Source organism: Phragmites australis, chromosome 1 (genome assembly GCF_958298935.1).
Source record: "Phragmites australis chromosome 1, lpPhrAust1.1, whole genome shotgun sequence".
NCBI classification, from domain to species: domain Eukaryota; kingdom Viridiplantae; phylum Streptophyta; class Magnoliopsida; order Poales; family Poaceae; genus Phragmites; species Phragmites australis.
The window spans coordinates 1749467-1768571 of NC_084921.1; the positions used below are offsets into that span (position 1 = coordinate 1749467).

General features: G+C 41.7%; 2 protein-coding genes across 2 annotated transcripts; one reads left to right on the top strand and one right to left on the bottom strand.

Annotated features, from left to right (window-relative positions):
* The first annotated feature begins 6489 nt into the window (after nucleotides 1–6489).
* On the top strand, nucleotides 6490–10056 carry LOC133911831 (ATP-dependent 6-phosphofructokinase 6-like). Its single transcript, XM_062354295.1, has 11 exons — nucleotides 6490–6878; nucleotides 7226–7272; nucleotides 7393–7432; nucleotides 7525–7725; nucleotides 8057–8269; nucleotides 8358–8426; nucleotides 8518–8647; nucleotides 8758–8798; nucleotides 8896–9120; nucleotides 9320–9523; nucleotides 9597–10056. The coding sequence occupies exons 1-11, from the start codon at nucleotides 6666–6668 to the stop codon at nucleotides 9813–9815; spliced, it is 1602 nt and encodes a 533-aa protein (XP_062210279.1). The 5' UTR covers nucleotides 6490–6665; the 3' UTR covers nucleotides 9816–10056.
* Nucleotides 10057–10102: 46 nt separating this feature from the next.
* On the bottom strand, nucleotides 10103–13649 carry LOC133911905 (serine/threonine-protein kinase Aurora-2). Its single transcript, XM_062354415.1, has 9 exons — nucleotides 13487–13649; nucleotides 12623–12733; nucleotides 11819–11965; nucleotides 11628–11723; nucleotides 11440–11535; nucleotides 11242–11338; nucleotides 11030–11147; nucleotides 10570–10642; nucleotides 10103–10462 (listed from the first exon to the last, which is right to left on the bottom strand). The coding sequence occupies exons 1-9, from the start codon at nucleotides 13523–13525 to the stop codon at nucleotides 10361–10363; spliced, it is 879 nt and encodes a 292-aa protein (XP_062210399.1). The 5' UTR covers nucleotides 13526–13649; the 3' UTR covers nucleotides 10103–10360.
* Nucleotides 13650–19105: the final 5456 nt, after the last annotated feature.

The window sequence follows — 19105 nt, forward strand, 5'->3', positions numbered from 1 at the left end:
TAGAAATCAAATCAGTAGCAAAATTCAAATCATGTTTGGGTGCAAAAGAAGTTAAATTGGCTTGGCTTCACACGCCTGGTGGAGTTGGAGCTTGACGGTGGCCTTAGGGAGCTCCAGATTCGGGTTCGTTGGTGAAGATAGAGCTTGCTAGCATTGGAGAAGAAAGGGATTTCAACAAGGACAGAGGGAAAAGAAGTCGCTGGTGAGGTCTAGGAGTCACAGGCAAGGTCATTGGTATGTTCTATGTATCACAGGCAAGGGGTCGAGGGGGTGCCGATGAGGTCGCATTAGAGCTGACGCCCATGACAGATCTGGATGCTGAAGTGGAGGGTAGTCATCAAGGGCAGAATCTCATGCTCAACGGAAGTGACTTCCACTGCATGTGGCTCGACGGACGGCGGTGGAGGCATTAAAGAAGATGAGGCTCGATGACAACATTGAGGAAGATGAGGCTCGATGACAAGGGAGAAGTTGCCAGCGGGATGCCGCTAGAGATCAGAGGGGTCGTCAGAGTACGGCAGGGGGAGCTAGCTAGGGGGACACCGGAGGAAGGGAAGAAACGCCAAAGCCTGATTCAGAGTCTTGGTCTCTCGGAGGAGGAACTAAGGAGATGAGACGAGGTTGAGGAGGCATTTTATGGCTTTGATTCAGACCTATTCATACCCCTAAGGCTTTGAATCGTGAGGGTCTCATATTAGGTGGTCTCCAATTCTGTGAAAATCGGTCGCCAATTCCTTTTCTATTTCCAAATGACATCCAAACGACTGAATATACTATATCTTATCGCAGGAGGATTCCGAGCGCATCCGGAGCCTCACTCGCCTCTCTGCGACACGTGCACCTTGATTCCAGGCTCAATTCCGAGAATCAAACACTACTTAAGGGATTAAGCAACGGTGTAGTATCAGATACCAAAGAGATTGACTATGAGCCACACCTAGCGGGATACATATTGCCTAAATTTCACCTAAAAGATGGACCAAAAGAGCATTTGGTGAGGTTCATCTTAGTGTGGAGGTACTTCTGGAAACAACAACTTATTATTGAGATCTAACCCTCAGTAGAGTGAGCTACTTAGCAAACTAGTAGGACACAGAGATCAATTGATAAATATGCATATCGAGCTTTTATTTTAGATAGAAGAAACATTTCTTCTATCTAAAATAAAAGAATGTACCCTTCTATCCACATCCAATTTGCATCGATAAAATAAATTCAAGTTCCACTACAAGAAAGCTTTCTTTATCTTTATGGATACAAATTCATTTCATATGTAGGGGTAGCCGGTAGGGGTCATTGTTTTGGTTGCCATTTTTGTGGCTTCGACCCGGCTGCCTCTCCGGAAGGGGGGGTAGGCGATGGGCCTCTCCATCCCTCTCTCCACACAACCTGCTTAATATGACCCAAAAAGTCATGTTCCTAATCTTACCCACATTAGGAATAGAGGCCATTAAGGATGTACTTGCTTCTACTTTTTAAAGTTTGAGATTTTATTTGTGTTCAGTGTATCGTTCCGAAGCTTGTGCAGCATCGGTAAGATTATTCCAGCTATCCAACTCACCCAAAGCTTGTGCCACACTACTAAAAGATCATGTGAGGCATTTCCGCTACATAATAAGAAACTAGAATTAGATCTTGGAAATGATCGACTCTAATAGATGCTCATTTTACGTTGCCGCATAACATATAAGTAAGGTTGTGGACCAACTATCTGGCATAAATGGGGAAAAAGCAGTGTGTCTTCGAAGCCAAGGCTAAGTGATCCGCAACCTTAACCTAATTATTTCATACCTTTTCCCATCATGTCTAACAAACTTTCGTCCCCTTTGCTTTTAGAAAGAACTAGCTTTCCCCCGCCACTTAACCAACGATGTCCCCTACGATGTTGATCGAGGAGTAGCATACTCATTGTGTACATGATGAAAGTGGACCTCATGTGCCGAATACTATAGCCCATCGAGGAGTAGCTTTCCCCCGCCACTTAACCAACGATGTCCCCTACGATGTTTGCGAAAGAGATCCGTACAAATTCACGAACAAAATGGAGCAAAATTCAAAATTAAATAACATATGCGATCGTATTTGCCGAAACAGATAACATATCATCATAATTACAATTGTAGCATCCATATTCGACATCTCATTTACCGAAAACTGACTTTCGTTACACCGTACGCCGAAAAACACGGATCCGACCATATTCGGCACACGAGGTTGGTACCTATTGTAGCATCAAATAGATGATCATAAAAATGGTAAAAAATATTTCTTCTCGAAATAGGAAAAACTTTAAGGCCCTGTTTAGATTTTGGGATTGGAGAGGTGGAAATGAGGTCTCAAAATTCAATTCTAATTATTATTTTTTCTACTTTCTATCTTAACCCTTCATTCATTTCTCTTTTCACATCTCACCTCTCTTTTTTCCATTAACAAACGCCACCTAAGAGTGAAGAAATGTCAAGTTTCTAGAGCACATGATGGTACAGGTTTAGCAACGGTGACAAGACGATGCAACTACGACCGTTTCTTTTCCTCTCTCTTCTCTCCTCCTCCTCTTTCTGTGCGTCTTCTTGTCCATCCACTCGTTGATTTTGACCTTCTGGATCAGCCACTTTGCATAAATGTTTTCCTTTAATTACTTTTCGTTTTGAGGCTGCAATTGGCTGGGCATAAATAAGGAGAGATTATTGGTGTTGCTTTACAGATGACGCGTGGATGCTTGGCTCTGTGCAGCATGCCCATGGACGTCACAGGCTTCCTGACTTCATAATGCATTTCTTTCCCCTTCTCTTTTCAATACAATCACATTCGGAGACAACCTCTTCTTTAGGATATACAACTAATACAAAATTATAGTTCTGGAATATGTAAAAAGAGAAAGAATAAAAAATTGATATCCTGGTTCCCAAGACGCTGGGGGAACTAGTGATGGTTCCTTAATTTTTGCCAAACGGGGAAAAGGCTCAAAGTGGAATAATTTGGTTGGTTTTGAAAATGCCGTCAAAATTTTGCACAGCAAGAACATTGTTTTTGACGGATATTTGACCCCAATTTTCTTAGATGTATTTGACCGTAATTAATAGGTAGTGCTAGTATAGTTTGTAGTTGAGATGTATCCTTCGTTGCCCCGTCTCCAATCCACGCCGGGTTGTGAACTGTGATTGAGCGCTGGCAACTATATACGTCTAGAATACCTTGAGCACCAAGCCATATATAGTTACACACATTACCATACTAATAGCACTTTTATGGCTAAAATTTAAAATTAGACAATATACGTGATCTTATTTGTTGAAATAGATAATATATCGTCGTATTTATAATTTTAGCATCCATGTTCGGCACATCATTTATCGAAAACCGACTTTCGGTACACCGTACACCGAAAAAAATATAGGTCCAGCCATATTCGGACACGAGGTGCAGAATATGACAATATAGCTCATATTTGGCACCTTATATGTCAAAAATCAGGTGTATTCAGCACACGAGGTGCCGAATATGCCGAATATGGCACATGAAGATCCCGACATAAAATGACAGCATCAAAGTGGCCGCATCCGGTACATGCCATATTCGGCACTTCATTTGCTGAATACACCTGATTTTTGACATATGAAGTGCCGAATATGCATATTCGGTATCTCATGTACCGAATATAGCCGGGTCCGTGTTTTTTGTTCGCGAAAGAGATCCGAACAAATCCATAAATAAAGTGGAGCAAAATCCAAAATTAGACAACATACGTGATCATATTTACTGAAATAGATAACATATCATCGTAATTACAATTTTAGCATCCATACTCGACATCTCATTTACCAAAAACTGACTTTCGGTACACCGTACGTCGAAAAAACACGGGTCCGGCCATATTCGGCACACGAGGTGTCGAACATGTATTCGGCACCTCATATGCCAAAAATTAGGTGTATTCAGCACATGAGGTGTCGAATATGGGCTACAGCGCCGTATTTAGCACCTCGTGTGCCGAATATGGTATGTACCAGCTGCGGGGCACTTTGATGCTATCATTTTATGTCAGTATCCTCATGTGCCATATTTGGCATATTTGGCAACTCGTGTGCTGAATACACATGATTTCGGCATATGAGGTACCGAATATGAGCTATAGTACTATATTTTAAACCTCGTGGGTCGAATATGGTCGGATTCGTGTTTTTTCGGCGTACAGTGTACCGAAAGTTAATTTTCGATAAATAATGTGTCGAATATGGATGCTAAAAATATAAATACGATGACATATTATTTATTTCGATAAATACGGTCACGTATGTTGTTTAATTTTAAATTTTAGCCATAAAAGTACTATTAGTATGGTAATATGTGTAATTATATATGGCTTGTGGTGCTCAAGGTGTTCTAGACGTATATAGTTGCCTGCGCTCAATCACAGTTCACAACCCGGCGTGGATTGGAGAAGGGGCAACGAAGGATACATCTCAATTACAAACTATACTAGCACTACCTATTAATTACGGTCAAATACATCTAAGAAAATTGGGGTCAAATATCCGTCAAAAACAATGTTCTTGCTGTGCAAAATTTTGACGGCATTTTCAAAACCAACCAAATTATTCCACTTTGAGCCTTTTCCCCGTTTGGCAAAATTAAGGAACCATCACTAGTTCCCCCAGCGTCTTGGGAACCAGGATATCGATTTTTTATTCACTCTTTTTTTACATATTCCAGAACTATAATTTTGTATTAGTTGTATATCCTAAAGAAGAGGTTGTCTCCGAATGTGATTGTATTGAAAAGAGAAGGGGAAAGAAATGCATTATGAAGTCAGGAAGCCTGTGACGTCCATGGGCATGCTGCACAGAGCCAAGCATCCACGCGTCATCTGTAAAGCAACACCAATAATCTCTCCTTATTTATGCCCAGCCAATTGCAGCCTCAAAACGAAAAGTAATTAAAGGAAAACATTTATGCAAAGTGGCTGATCCAGAAGGTCGAAATCAACGAGTGAATGGACGAGAAGACGCAGAGAGAGAGAGAGAGAGGAGGAGAGAAGAGAGGAAAAGAAACGGTCGTAGTTGCATGCCTTGCATCGTCTTGTAACCGTTGCTAAACCTGTACCATTATGTGCTCTAGAAACTTAATATTTCTTCACTCTTAGGTGGCGTTTGTTAATTGAAAAAAGAGAGGTGAGATATGGAAAGAGAAATGAATGAAGGGTTAAGATAGAAAGTAGAAAAAAATAATTAGAATTGAATTTTGAGACCCCATTCCCACCTCTCCTATCCCAAAATCTAAACAGGGCCTTAAAGTTTTTCCTATATCGAGAAAAAATATTTCTACCATTTTTATGATCACCTATTTGATGCTACAATAGGTACCAACCATTTTGCCCTTCTCTTTCCAACTTGGTGGCTCCAGGGTGTGGGTCCCGCATGTTTGCAGCCTTCCCATTTATGCCCCTGGTTTGTGAAATTGAAAATAATCAGAACCCGAGTACCATCTTCTAATCCGTGATTAAACCAAAGAGAAACGATGAGCACAGGACCGGGTTCTAATGGTGTTAGCTCGTCAAAGTTGGTACCGAGTACTTTGTAATCTAAGCTTTGGCTTAGACTAGACCATATCGAACAAGCGGATTATTTGTGTTTGATACTTAATTTAGCATAAAGTTTGAGCAAGGTCTGGATACCATCACCCTTTCGTACTAGAACCGAATTTTCCGAGCTAGGCCGACCTCGAGCTGGGTTGGAAAAAATATCTGTAAGTGAAATTTTTACGTGTACATACGCACATGTGACTTATTAAGATTATTTTTTTAATTTGAAATTTATATTGGAGAAGTAGATGAAAAAACATTGTGTAGATAAGATAATTAACGGATATATGAGTATCAAATGGTAAGAATGGTTGGCTGAGATAACTACGTGTGCACAAGCTTATACAATTTTGCATTTTCCAAAATATCCTTCCTTTTTAGCCGGTTAGACTGACGGATTTGAGATTATTACTCTAAGATTGGACAGAGCCGCCAAAATATTTTACCTTGTAACAGTAAATAAAAGTAACTCTCAGACCGAGTCTGGTTCGTTTCGGGCTCGTTGCTCATTGCCCAACCCAAAAAATGCTTGTTCAAGACATGCCACATTGTCTCAAGTCTACCATATCTATGCACCTATATTACTCTAAAAAATATATGTGCACTTTTATCATCAGAAAAATCGATCGATGTTACTATATGTCATGTCATTTCATCTTCCACATCATCTACTAATCAACCCTAACCCCGATAGAAATATGGAAAAGAAAAAAAACTTTCACGCCGACTAATGTCTTGGGAAATATTCCAATTGAGCATTGCTTAATTTCTTCCGCTCCAAACCACTACGGAATGGCAGAACCGCAAATAAACGGAAACCTCAGCCCCTCTTCCAACCCGCGAACCTTCTCTTCTGCACCCCCGTCGTCGTCCTCCGTCGCCGTCGTCAAAAGCGACGCATAACGGTGGCGCAGCGCGAGGCGCTAACCCCCGCCCGACCCGATTATAAAGTCCCGCGGCTGCCCCAGACGCCAAGAACAGCCTCAGATTAGTCGCAGAAAAAATAGTTAGCCTCGCGATTGAATTGAAGTTCCTGATCGCGGACAAGAGTCGCTGCTTCGTGCTTATCGACGGGCCCTCTGCCATGGAAACCGTCGGCGTCGCTCCTACGCCCTTGGCGTCTCCGGAGAAGAAGAAGCTCCTTGACCTGAAGGACCCCCTCGCCGCCGCCGCCGCCGCGAAGGCGTCTCCGGCGCCGGCGGGTAAGTGGGCGGTGAAGAAGAAGCTGCTGGGCGGCGACGCGGGGTACGTGCTCGAGGACGTGCCACACCTCACGGACTACCTGCCCGAGCTCCCGGTGCGTGCGAGAGCCCCCATGGTTGTCGGTGTTTCAGTCTCACGTTGGGTCGGTTGGTTTACCGACGGTTAGTTATCGGTGTGGACTGGAAAGTTCTTGGCTTTTTCGGTGCGTTTTGTGTGAGTTTTCCTGGTAAAGATCGGATTTTGCCGCCTCTTTTTGCTCAGGGCATGTCTGATTTAGTTCAGATTTTGAGTTGTTGCATATCGATGTTGTGGTAAAAGCGATTAGCTGGTCCGATAAAGTCTGTTGCAGGGGGGAATCGATCTCTAGAACAGCATATAAAGTTTTTTAATTTGTTTGGGCGATATGCTCACTGATTGCTTATTTTTGTTGGTGATGTGCAGACATACCCAAATCCCCTCCAAGGCAACCCGGCGTATTCGGTCGTCAAGTAAGAATTCTGTCCATTTCTTGCTTCCATTTTAGTTCCATTCAAATTTGATTCATATCCATCCAGACACGGATGTTCCGAAGCTGACCTGACCTTTCCTCCCATCCCATGTGTTCTCAGGCAGTACTTCGTCAACACAGACGACACCGTCACGCAAAAGGTGAGACCTCTATATTTTTGGGCAAACAATGAATTGAACGCTGTGCAGGATGATTTTGCTTGGGGCTAATCTTGTGACATCACTGTTTGCAGATTGTTGTTCATAAGACCAGTGCGAGGGGCACCCACTTCCGGCGTGCCGGGCCACGGCAGCGGGTGTACTTCCAGTCTGATGAGGTGAACGCAGCCATTGTCACCTGCGGGGGGCTCTGCCCCGGGCTCAACACGGTCATCCGCGAGCTTGTTTGTGGGTTGTATGATATGTACGGCGTCACCAGCGTTGTTGGCATAGAGGTGAGGAGTTTTAGAGTGTTCGTCTTGTGAAAACATTTTTATTGTTTCGCCTGTGTAACTTACAATGCTCCTGTTTAGGGTTTTAGGCACGGCTTATTGCTTCGTTACGATGCTAACAATGTTTACTAGTCAACCCGAATTGCTTCAAACTTATTTTTAGATTACAGAATTTGAAGCGTTTCTGAAACTATTTAAATACAAAATTATCTAAGATTGCAACTATTGATAGTGGCAACAATGATAAACATTTCCCATTGCCACCTGGCCACATGATGTTGTTATGTCAGTCTTGTTTCGTTTTCTGGACTAATTATGAATGTGCAATGTGCAGGGTGGGTACAAGGGATTTTATTCTAAAAATACTGTTCCGTTGACACCGAAATCGGTGAATGACATCCATAAGAGAGGCGGGACTGTCCTCGGAACTTCAAGAGGAGGGCATGACACTGCCAAAATTGTTGATTGTCTTCAGGACCGTCGTATTAACCAGGTTTACATTATTGGAGGCGATGGTACTCAGAAAGGCTCTTCTGTAATTTATGAGGTGATACATATATACTGATGGTGCTGGGAATTGTTTATCAGATGCCATATGCATTGTATGACGGAATTTTTTTGAAACTTGATTCCAGGAAGTCCGCAGACGGGGCCTGAAATGTTCTGTTGTCGGGATCCCAAAGACCATCGACAATGACATTGCGGTAATTTCTTCTATCTAGTGCCCCTGCATTTGTATACAATAGCAACCATTCATTATGGCTGGTATAATTTTGACGTCGAATTATTTACCAGGTGATTGACAAGTCGTTTGGGTTTGACACTGCCGTGGAGGAGGCCCAGAGGGCCATCAATGCTGCTCACGTAGAGGCTGAGAGTGCAGAGAATGGCATTGGTGTTGTGAAGCTAATGGGTCGCAACAGTGGTATGTTTTTCACCAACTTGCAACAACATCATGTACTGATATCTGTTCCTCCATATTTTGAAGTAATGTGATTTTAAATAACTAAAGAGCTTTGAATTCTACTGATGCAGGGTTTATTGCAATGTATGCTACTCTAGCCAGTCGTGATGTGGTATGCTCTTATTGATTTGTCAGTTCACTACATTAATCAACAAAGCAGTAAATTTTGAATCAAATGACTGACCACTTCATTCTACTTGTTATCTTAGGACTGTTGCTTAATCCCAGAATCACCATTCTTTCTAGAAGGAAAGGGAGGACTTCTGGAGTTTATCGAGAGGCGCCTCAAGGACAACGGTCACATGGTCATTGTGGTGGCTGAGGGTGCTGGACAGGATCTCATCGCGAAAAGTATGAATTTCGTGGACACTAAAGATGCTTCTGGAAATAAGCTGCTTCTAGATGTTGGCCTTTGGCTATCCCAGAAGATAAAGGTTAGATTTCTGGTCCAAAGCTTCATTTCCTTGTCAATGTGGGGACAAACAATGCTCTCCTTAGCTGGAAGCCTGGGACAATATTAGTGTATCCTGATCTTACTGCAATACTGAATTATTGCCTGGGACAATATTAGCGTGTCCTGATCTTACTCCAATACCGATCCATACTGAATTATTACCTTACTTTGTCACGCAGGATCACTTCAAGAAGAAGCCCAACTTCCCCGTAACTCTCAAGTACATCGACCCGACGTACATGATCCGTGCTGTCAAGTCAAATGCATCTGATAACGTCTACTGCACCCTGCTAGCACACAGCGCCCTCCATGGCGCCATGGCAGGGTACACTGGCTTCACCGTTGCGCCGGTCAACGGCAGACATGCTTACATCCCATTCTATGTGAGTCCATGGCCTTCTGTTCAGTTCCTGAACACCACACCACCTTATGCTGATAGCCTGAAATTCTCTGCAGAGAATCACCGAGAAGCAGAACAAGGTGGTGATCACCGACCGGATGTGGGCGAGGGTGCTGTGCTCGACGAACCAGCCCTGCTTCCTGAGCCACGAGGACGTCGAGAACATGAAGCACGACGACGACGACCATCACCTGCACAACACGCAGCTCCTGAAAGGTGAGAGCTCGCCAGTGAAGAACTCGTCCAAATGCAATGGGTCGGCCGCAGCAGTGTGAGAGGCACAAGAATACGCAAGAACAGTCTTACGCATGTAACTAGATGATTTTCACCTTGTCTTTTGATTTTGTTTTTGGTGCTGGCGTTGTAGAGAAATTACTACGATAGAATCGAATTTACTGTGAGCATTCATAATAATATGCTTCATTGTAGTAAGCTCAATTGTGTTCGTGGTAGTGAGGAATACGGATCACAAGTATAATTCTAGCTTTCTACATGAATCATGCTGAGTTTGATCGATATCATGGGCATCATCTCCAAAAGAAGAAAAAAAGAGACAAAAAGATGAAATGGGCACATCAAATGTTCAAGTTTCAGATAGGTATTCCGAGGCTCAGAATTATAGACCAGTAGTAAGAAATTCTACATTAGTACTACAGGGCATTGCCGTGTATAGATCACGCGCGCACGCACACATACACATAGCGCTACAAGATACAGCTCGGGGCGGGCAATTTGGGCGCAGGGCCGAAGCCATAACATCAGTGAAAAGAATCAAAACTCCCCTCGCATTGTGGAGAGTGAGGAAGTATTTCGCCGTGCCCTACCCTCTGTACACGCCGGAGGGGTCGGCATTCTGAACAATCCATGGGTGCTCGAGTACCTTGTGAAGAGGAAGCCGGTGCGCTGAGTTCTTTACGAGCATCTGCACGAAAACATTTGGTGAGGTCCAGCGAGGGTATGTCTATCTGAATTCTGAACAACCATTTCTGGTCTCCATTGAGATAGCAAATCGAGACAGAAACCTCTTACTTGTGAAATTAGGTCCTTTGCGGCAGGAGAAACGAATGGTTTCAACGGAAACTTCAGGTCGACTTTCACTATCCTGTATGCAAGTAAATAAGACAGTTTCAGAAACAGCAGTTGCCTGGAAGTCGGAATCGAGAAGGCTAAGGAACCGCATACAAATAGTTGGGGATTTTCAACCATGCGGATAGAAGGTGATTATCATCACTATGCTAAACATATGCTTTGATCAGTTAATTTATGGAATTGTGCAAAACTGCTAAATATAGATAGAACGACCATGGATCTAAAAGCGTCCGTAGCTGTGGTGATCATTGCAGTGCTTTTCAGCTCAAAAGTCAGAAAAAATAGGATTAAGAGAGAGTGGTGGCGCGAAACCGGAGGGAAAACATTGGATTAAGAGAGGCACATATGGACGACTTAGTGACAAAATCACTGCATACTGAGATTCAGAGTTGTGAGTTACCTTCGATATGTCTCAGAATGTTCTTTGGCTTCAAAAGGCGGGACCCCATAAAGGAACTCATAACACAGTATACCCAAGCTCCAGATGTCGACGTGGTAGTCATGTTCTGTCTTCTCGACTGGACAAATCACAACAGGTTTTAGAGCCAAGGAAAGCAGCTAGACCATTAGAAAATCAGTTGAGAAAATGGAAGTAAATAGTTAGCAAAGTACCCATTTCAGGTGGCAGGTAATCTAGAGTTCCGCACATTGTCCGTCTACGATTGAAGGTGTGGACAGACCAGCCAAAGTCTGCAATTTTGAGCTCTCCCTGTTCAATGGAAACATATAACAATGTAAGTATAACAATGTAAGTACCTGAAAGCATACAAGTCCCAGATCAGCAAGACCAAAAAGACACAATGTAAGTACCTGGGTCCCAATTAAAAGATTCTCTGGTTTAATGTCTCTATGGATTACATGCTTCCCATGAAGATAGATGAGTGCTCTCGCCAGTGAAGCAATGTACTAAAAAACAGGAAATCTCTGTTACTACTTTAGTGGAATAAAAATGGGCTGCAGAAAAATTCACCAAGTACACGTGTGGAGCATCAACTTACAGTCGCTGAACGTCGTTCAGAGAAATGCTTGCACCTCGTCAACTCCTTGTACAGTTCTCCCTTAGCAGCATATTCCAAGATTAAGTAAACACGGGTCTGCGAATTTGTTATGACAAACAAATGATGAGGAAAACTGGTGTATAAATGAAGCAACGATAACTCTATACTATTAGAGTTGTGTATGTTTTTACCTGATCATAGAAGTACCCATACAGGCGTAGAATATTGGGATGACGGAGGTGACTCTGTATCTCTACTTCACGGCGAAGCTGATGTTCCACCTGAGATTGTTTCAGTTGGCTCTTGAAAAGAACTTTCAAAGCCACAATCTGATTACTCTGTTTTCATAGGAAGAAATACTGTAAGCCCTAGATGCTCACTGGGATGATTAGATAAAGCATAAATAGGAGAGCATTTTTAAACATGCATTCTAGGTTTCCAGTGTTCACATTCAACATGTTTACTGTTGATCCAGTTAGGGCCACATGAACAGTACAGATTCATGTTCATGGTACATACTATCATGTCATCTCTAAGGGGAAATATAACACGACATAATGAAATGGTTGTACGGAACATGTCCGCTAGGCTCACAAAAGTTGGGAGTCAGTTTACTATTGATCTTACTACACAGCAAAAGAATTTCTACAACGAACTATGTCATAAACTAAACTCACAAAAGTTGGGAGTCAGTTTCTCCATTAATTATTTCATGGTGGCAATATATTAAGCTTCTTAACTTAGATGAGAAAAACATGTAGATAAATATGTATTTCGTGCTTATAAACCAAAAAGGTGTAACACAACCATAATTACTAGAACTAGTAGATCTGAGCTCTGATTACACCATTAGTTACAGTAGTAGGTATCAACATATTACAATACTGAGCTAATCAGCTCCCAGGAATCTCAGTGCAGCAAATCTTTTACCCAAGTCATGATATTGAATTAATCAGTGCCAAGTAAACAGAAGAAAGCTTAAGCATCTTATTTACCCTCTTTTCTCTGGCCAGGTAAACATGGCCAAACTTGCCCCTCCCAAGTGGCTTCCCAACCTCAAAATCAGACAGTACCCACCGCTTCTCTTCATTTGCGTGTGGTGAAGCCTGCAAAAGGCATCATTATCGTTCCATTAGAACCCTGAAGTTTATACCCCATATATCAAACATGCAACCACTACAGAACCCTGAAGGTGCAATTTTGAACCAAACAAACCATCAGTAGAAGACGAAATAGTCATGAATCCTTCTTTATTAACCCTCTAAACACAGGAAAATCCCCCCAAATGGAGCGAAATTTAGGGCTAGCCAGACCGAGAACAAAATTAAGCCGTAAAATACTAATAGAAGGATCTCATAAACCATAGATATATATGGCCAAAAATTGATGGCTTTATTCACTTCATTGAACCCGGTACGCAATCTCTAGCTTCCCAAGAAGAGGGGGGCACAAGTGCTTGCAAGAATGGAGATCAAGCCGTAACCATTAGGCCACCAAAAACATCGAAAAAAAATGGACAGCAGGGAACAACTAAAGCGACGGTTTCATAATATATCCACTAAATATTACAAAATATAAGAAATGTCTCCTTGACCCTGTCGCGTCAACGAGCTACATGACCCATGAAAAGGGGGGAAAGAGAGGAAACTCCCCGTAGATCAGCAAGAACAGAGACTAAACCCCCAGCAATTCGACCACGAACGCGGTAACGGCCAGACACTCTAGGGCTACCAACGCGTTAATCGCTCGCCAAATCCCACGAATCCACCACTACGGCGCACCGAAATCCCCTGCGGGGGCCGCTGACGGATCCGACCGTGGAGGAGGAGGGAGGAGGGGGAGGAGACCGAGCAGCATACCTTGTCCTCGCTGCCGCGCGACTCGGTGGCGATCGCCATGGCTGCACGGGTGGGGGAGCGCCGGACGAGGCGAGTTTGGAATTGGGAGGGGATCTGGGATCGGAGACTCTTTTAAGATTTGGGCGGAGGACGCAACGGTCGAATCCTTCGCTCGCCTGCTGTGGCTGCGGCCCCGCGAGCCGTTTGTTCTCGCCTGCGTTGTGACTTGAGATGGATTTGGGCTGAGATGTCCAATGGGCCGAATTCGAGAATGGGCTATGAAACACTACTGCATCATAGAAGAGTGGGCCGTGAACTTCGCCGGGTCAACAAAATTTTCATCCTCTAAAATAATATGAGTAGTTGACACAATCTATTACCCCTCGGTTCAGAAATAATATATGTATTTTTTAAAGTTAAGCTTTGTGTATTTAAACTAATATTTAATTAAATTATAAGAATATCTAGTGTATAAAAATCATACAACTAGGTTCACAATTCAAAATGATTTCACGCTATATAGGTTTTGTAGCTATAAATGATATATTTTGTGAGAAAATCTTAGTCAAAATCTAACTTGAAAGAAGTCAAAAAATATGCATACTATTTTTAAACGGAGGAAGTGTATCATTATTTGAGTGTTACAAGGAACCGCCACGTTTACTCTTAAGGTTCATGAAATTATTAGGTCAATAAAAAAAGATCTAAACCCCTCATTGGATAAAATAAAATTAATAATAATTGAAATTAGGGTTAAAATAGAAAAATGAAGGATGCGTATTAAATATAGTCTTAGAAAAAAATCAAAATATTATAAAAATCAAATACTTAAATAAAGAGCCCATGTAAAATATAATTGATCAATAGATAAAATTCATTATAAAAAAAATAATGAAAAAAATTCAAAATCCTTACTAAGATAGATTAAGAAGCATCATGTAGCTCAAAGTTGTCACAGCAAGCAGGCACATGCAAGACACAACACGCAAAAAAGATAAATTTATTCTAATTTTGATTAGATTGCCTACACCTGACGCACGATTTTAGTAATTGATCAAAACATATATGAACCAAACTAATATATGTATACAATTCGAGTATAAGTTTAGAGCATAAATAATTTTCTCTTACACTAACATAATTTTTATCTCTTCTTCTAATTTTATGTGTTTTGTAACTAAATAACACTAGCTTTGTAAAAAAAAAGCTAAAGAGACTAATCTTTAATCAAATTTTATCGTGATAAAATATTGCACGAGACTAGCCACGCTATTAACATGGGCCATCTTTCTAGTTTGAAATGATCATACCGCGCGATTGAAATTCAAATTTTGAACAACCACATAATTGTAGTAACAAATATCCAATGCGTCCTCAGTGATGCATAGTTGGGGTATATCTCCTCGTGAGGTTCAGGTTCTTCAAGTACGAGTAACTAACCATACCATTTGTATTTGTCCCTCACCTACCATTTATTCTTTGGAACACTGACGAAATACGAGTGTACAGCTCAATCATCAGCTCAAGTCATCCTTGAGAAAAAAATGATACAGAGGAAAACAAAAACTAGCGAACCTACTTGATGACGCTTCACAAAACACATATAATTTGTATGTACGTAGTAGTATAAATCAGTGGCGGAATCCGAATAAAAAACAAGGAGAGATCTCTTTTCTCTTCCTCCGAATAAAAAATTAGGAGAGATCTCTTTCCTCTTCCTCCTCTCTCACCTCCTATTTTTTCTCTTCTTCCTCCTCCTCTCTTCTTCTTCTGCCCCGGTGGATCCACCGCTGGCATAAACTACATGCACCCAGCATCCCCCGGAAAAACAGTGCTCACGCATAAAACAAACTGCAATTTGTTCTTAGATTTATACGTATAGCTTAGCTGCATGAAGACCTAGAATCTATACATATATAGTAGTGCGTTAAGAGCCACAAGACGCTACTTATCCACCAGTTATCCCGCACATAGTGACATAACAAAGCGGATTGCAATCTGATTAAGAAATTGCTCCCATCTTATCATTCTGGAGGCGAAGTCAGACAGCCCAATTTCGGGTGATTTCTTTTAATCTATTCTCCTGATTGCAACGGGAAAACAGAGTGTCTTGGCGTCTTGGAACGTTTCAGATAATTGACTTAATTAATTAAAGTCTCATTTTTAAATATCTCATATGTATAAACTTTTATTAAAACAGTTTCTACAAATGCACTGTTAAGCTTCAAAACAAGTGCTAACAATTGACTGACGATGTCAGATTCTTTGGGCCCCATGCTTTCTTTTTTCTTCAAAATAACACGGCGCAAGTATATTCTTTTTTAGATGAAGACGGCACAACTATAGTCTAACCTACATAGTAACTTCAAAATAAATTTATAGGTGACTAAACGGCACCATAAAGGAATTGTGTGAGTGTGTGCACGTGATAACGTGAGTTATATTGGTGTTCCACAAAAATATTTTCGTGGTTTTTTTCCTCTTCGATGGCAACATCATGTTAAGATAGAGGCTCGTCGGCTAGGGTTTAGGTTCACCCGCCAAGGCTGGATATGGGTACCAAATCCGATGGCTAAGACTCGCTATGGATGAGGAAGAAGGGGCTAGATGCCAATAGAGATAGGGGAAGGAAGTGTGTGACATAGAATGGAGGAGAGATTCGGTTATGTGAAAAGTAGTAGTTGATGAAGGAGAATGGACATTAAATAATAAAAATAACTATGTTAAAACATATTTTGAAGTGCCAACAAACATAATTCGTACGGTCCATGAAAGATTAAACATAATTCAACGATTAAAAAAACTATGTTAAAACACATTTAGAAGTGCCAGCAAACAAAATATCAATGAGTGAAAAGTTAAACATAATATAGATAACTTAGGAAGTTAGCAACGACTTGGTAAGGTCCATGATTTTTACGGTGATTATCTGACTTTATGAAAGGTACATGTTGATGTATAATTACGCTGAACAGTTTGTTGCTAAAAAATGTCATTTCGCTTTCTTGTTTAGGAATATTCAGAAAACCCAGCTTCATGACAAGAGCAGGGCGGTGGAACTTCGCTGTCAATACAAGTCCAGTCTCTTGCAGTCTTGTTAAACAAAAAAACTAGGCTGAATAAAAGTGAGGCGCCTTTGGCTTTTGCCCTTTCCGTGTGTGTGCCAAAAGCATAAGGCGCCAACCCTTTTGAAGTTTGGTTCTTGCTCGATGTGACCTGTCTAGCTTAACATGGTGTCGTTTTGTGTGGATATGATATGGTTACGGATCGGTTTTGGAGGGGAAAAAAATTCATGCTATCCGATCTTGTCCTTAAAAAATATATAATTTCTCACGTACTACTAGCTAAAATTTAAATTCTTAATATATTTTTAGACCTCACATGTCAGTAACTAAGATAACCTCACGTGCTATAGGCATACGATGGTATATTAGAGATTTATGAATTTTACTGATAACATATGAGAAATTGCCCCTTTAAAAAAATGATCAGTGATGCTAGATAGTATGCGGAAAAGCTTGTGTTGTTCTGGCTTCATGAATAATGCTAAAAAATTTCCAATGCCTGGATAGATAACTATTGGTTTCTTTGAGGCCAAAAGCTGAAACTTAAAGTAACTCGTGATGGTAATCCTCCTGATTCCATTCGTACCTTATTCCGAACAGAGGCCTAGACAATGGAGCAGACGAGGAACGTACACGAGGGAAAGAAAAAGCTGTTCTGCTTCCTCCCTGCGCGGCCACGGGAGGCCGGCCGGCAGGGTGTTCATCGCGATTCCGCCGGCAGGGTGTGCAGAGAGCAGGATCGTACTGCCATTGCATCTGCACGCGCTGGCGATGTGCAGCCGATCCCCTGACACGTTCAGAACGGCCGGCTACAGTGCATGGCGCGTGTGGCCCGTGCCCGATGAACTGCAAGGAAGATCGGTCAAGATTCAAAACTTGCGAGTAATTCGTAACCCCGATTCGACTGCTGAATTGCTAGCTAAACTACAATCAGTTCATCAATCCTCAAGCCATTGTGCGTGAACCAGAATGCTTTCCTCAAGTTGGATGACTAGTTTTGCGATATTTTCTTCGGCAAAGTTTTTTGTTTTCTCAAGCCTTGATTATTTGAGTACTTTCTCTTCCTTGCGTCAGCTGATGCAAAATATGATTATCTCAGAGTGGGTTTGTTTTGTAGAGCTACATTTTATAATTTGTTTAAGTGGAAACAAGCTGATCAAAGTTGTATTTATTGAAAATAAGAGTATTTGATTGGTTGTATATGTTTGGATAGGTTAAGCTGAGTTTCTATTTTGTTAATCAAATCAGAGTTTGTATGAGTGGATGCAAGAATTGAGATTGTAGTTGTTTACTCGTGTGGAGATAATTTTATGACACTGATAAGTGAACCTACCTATATGAGCATATGCAAAGGCCTACATCCGCTGCATGAGCATATGCCACGCCACACTACGGAGTAAAGCTTAATCGAGCTTCACTCTCGGTCCAGAATCATATCGTATATTTGCACCCGTCATGCCAGACTGTAACAGTGATGCAAGCAACCAAACAAAACTCTTTTCAAGATTATACGCATCTACATAGTCCTATTGGAGCAAATTTAGGCAACCAAACGCACCCTCGTTGATCGAACTGAAGACTGCTTCTTTTTTTAGGGAATGCCATTATGACTAGATTTATTAATCTCAAATAATAGTTACATCATCCATAAGTATACTCAAAATAAAACTAGGGATTCATCGACCCAGTTACAAAAAGATTGATTAGAGTAACCAAACCTAGCAATATCACGAGCCATACCATTTACCTTACCCGGACAATGCAAAAAGAAGACCTTCCCCATTAACTCTGAGAGACTCAAACGAGCGGCGTAAATGGAAGCCGCCTCACTCCAAAGATGATCTTGGCCCGCACACACTTCAACAGTCTCCATCGAATCTGACTCCACCAAGATATTGTTGCAGCCAATTTCCTAGAGTAAGCTCTTGGTGCATCGCCTACACTTTAGCCATTGCCACTAAGGAGATATGAGGCAGGAAAGTACAGTAAACCGTAATTTTTAAATTACCACTATCATCTCTGATTATCGCTCCTATAGGTCCACTCTCCTCATCTTTCCGAAAAGCTACATCAACATTAAGTTTTACCTAATTAGGAAGCAGAGGTTTCTAGCGGCCCACTCTGTCGTGCATCATGATTGTCACTGCCTTCGTGTTGTTCGTCGAAATACCCAGAATAGACATCACAGCCCGCCCCGGCGGCGAAACTCGCTCGCCTTGGACTCGCTACCTCCGCATCCACCAAATATACTATCAGGCAATTACACACACTTGAGAAAAATTAAGCATCGTGAGGGCATGCACAATAAATGTTCAAGAACAGCCGACCTAGTCCTGTCAACAGCCATCACCTTCGTTATGATATTTTGCAGTCCCTGAGCTTGCCATACATCACAAGCAAAATTGCACTGGAACAATAGGTGTTTTATGTCCTCAGCCCCTTGTTCACAACACAGGCATTGTCCATTGGTTCCAACATGGCGGTCAGTGAGCACACATTTTGCTGGTATGGAAGTTCTCAGCGCTCACTAACATTTTTTTTAACCTTGCTAGGGACCTTCAACTGCCATAATCTC

What these genes read in the sequence shown, in the direction of transcription:
- LOC133911831 (XM_062354295.1), top strand. Translation starts at nt 6,666, where the DNA reads ATGGAAACCGTCGGCGTCGCTCCTACGCCCTTGGCGTCTCCGGAGAAG. An exon ending in CCATCGACAATGACATTGCG is followed by an intron (nt 8,427 to 8,517) that starts GTAATTTCTTCT and finishes ATTATTTACCAG; the next exon opens with GTGATTGACAAGTCGTTTGG. An exon ending in CTCTAGCCAGTCGTGATGTG is followed by an intron (nt 8,799 to 8,895) that starts GTATGCTCTTAT and finishes TTGTTATCTTAG; the next exon opens with GACTGTTGCTTAATCCCAGA.
- LOC133911905 (XM_062354415.1), bottom strand. Translation starts at nt 13,525, where the DNA reads ATGGCGATCGCCACCGAGTCGCGCGGCAGCGAGGACAAG. An exon ending in CGCGCGGCAGCGAGGACAAG is followed by an intron (nt 12,734 to 13,486) that starts GTATGCTGCTCG and finishes TGCCTTTTGCAG; the next exon opens with GCTTCACCACACGCAAATGA. An exon ending in ATCTTTTAATTGGGACCCAG is followed by an intron (nt 11,339 to 11,439) that starts GTACTTACATTG and finishes TCCATTGAACAG; the next exon opens with GGAGAGCTCAAAATTGCAGA.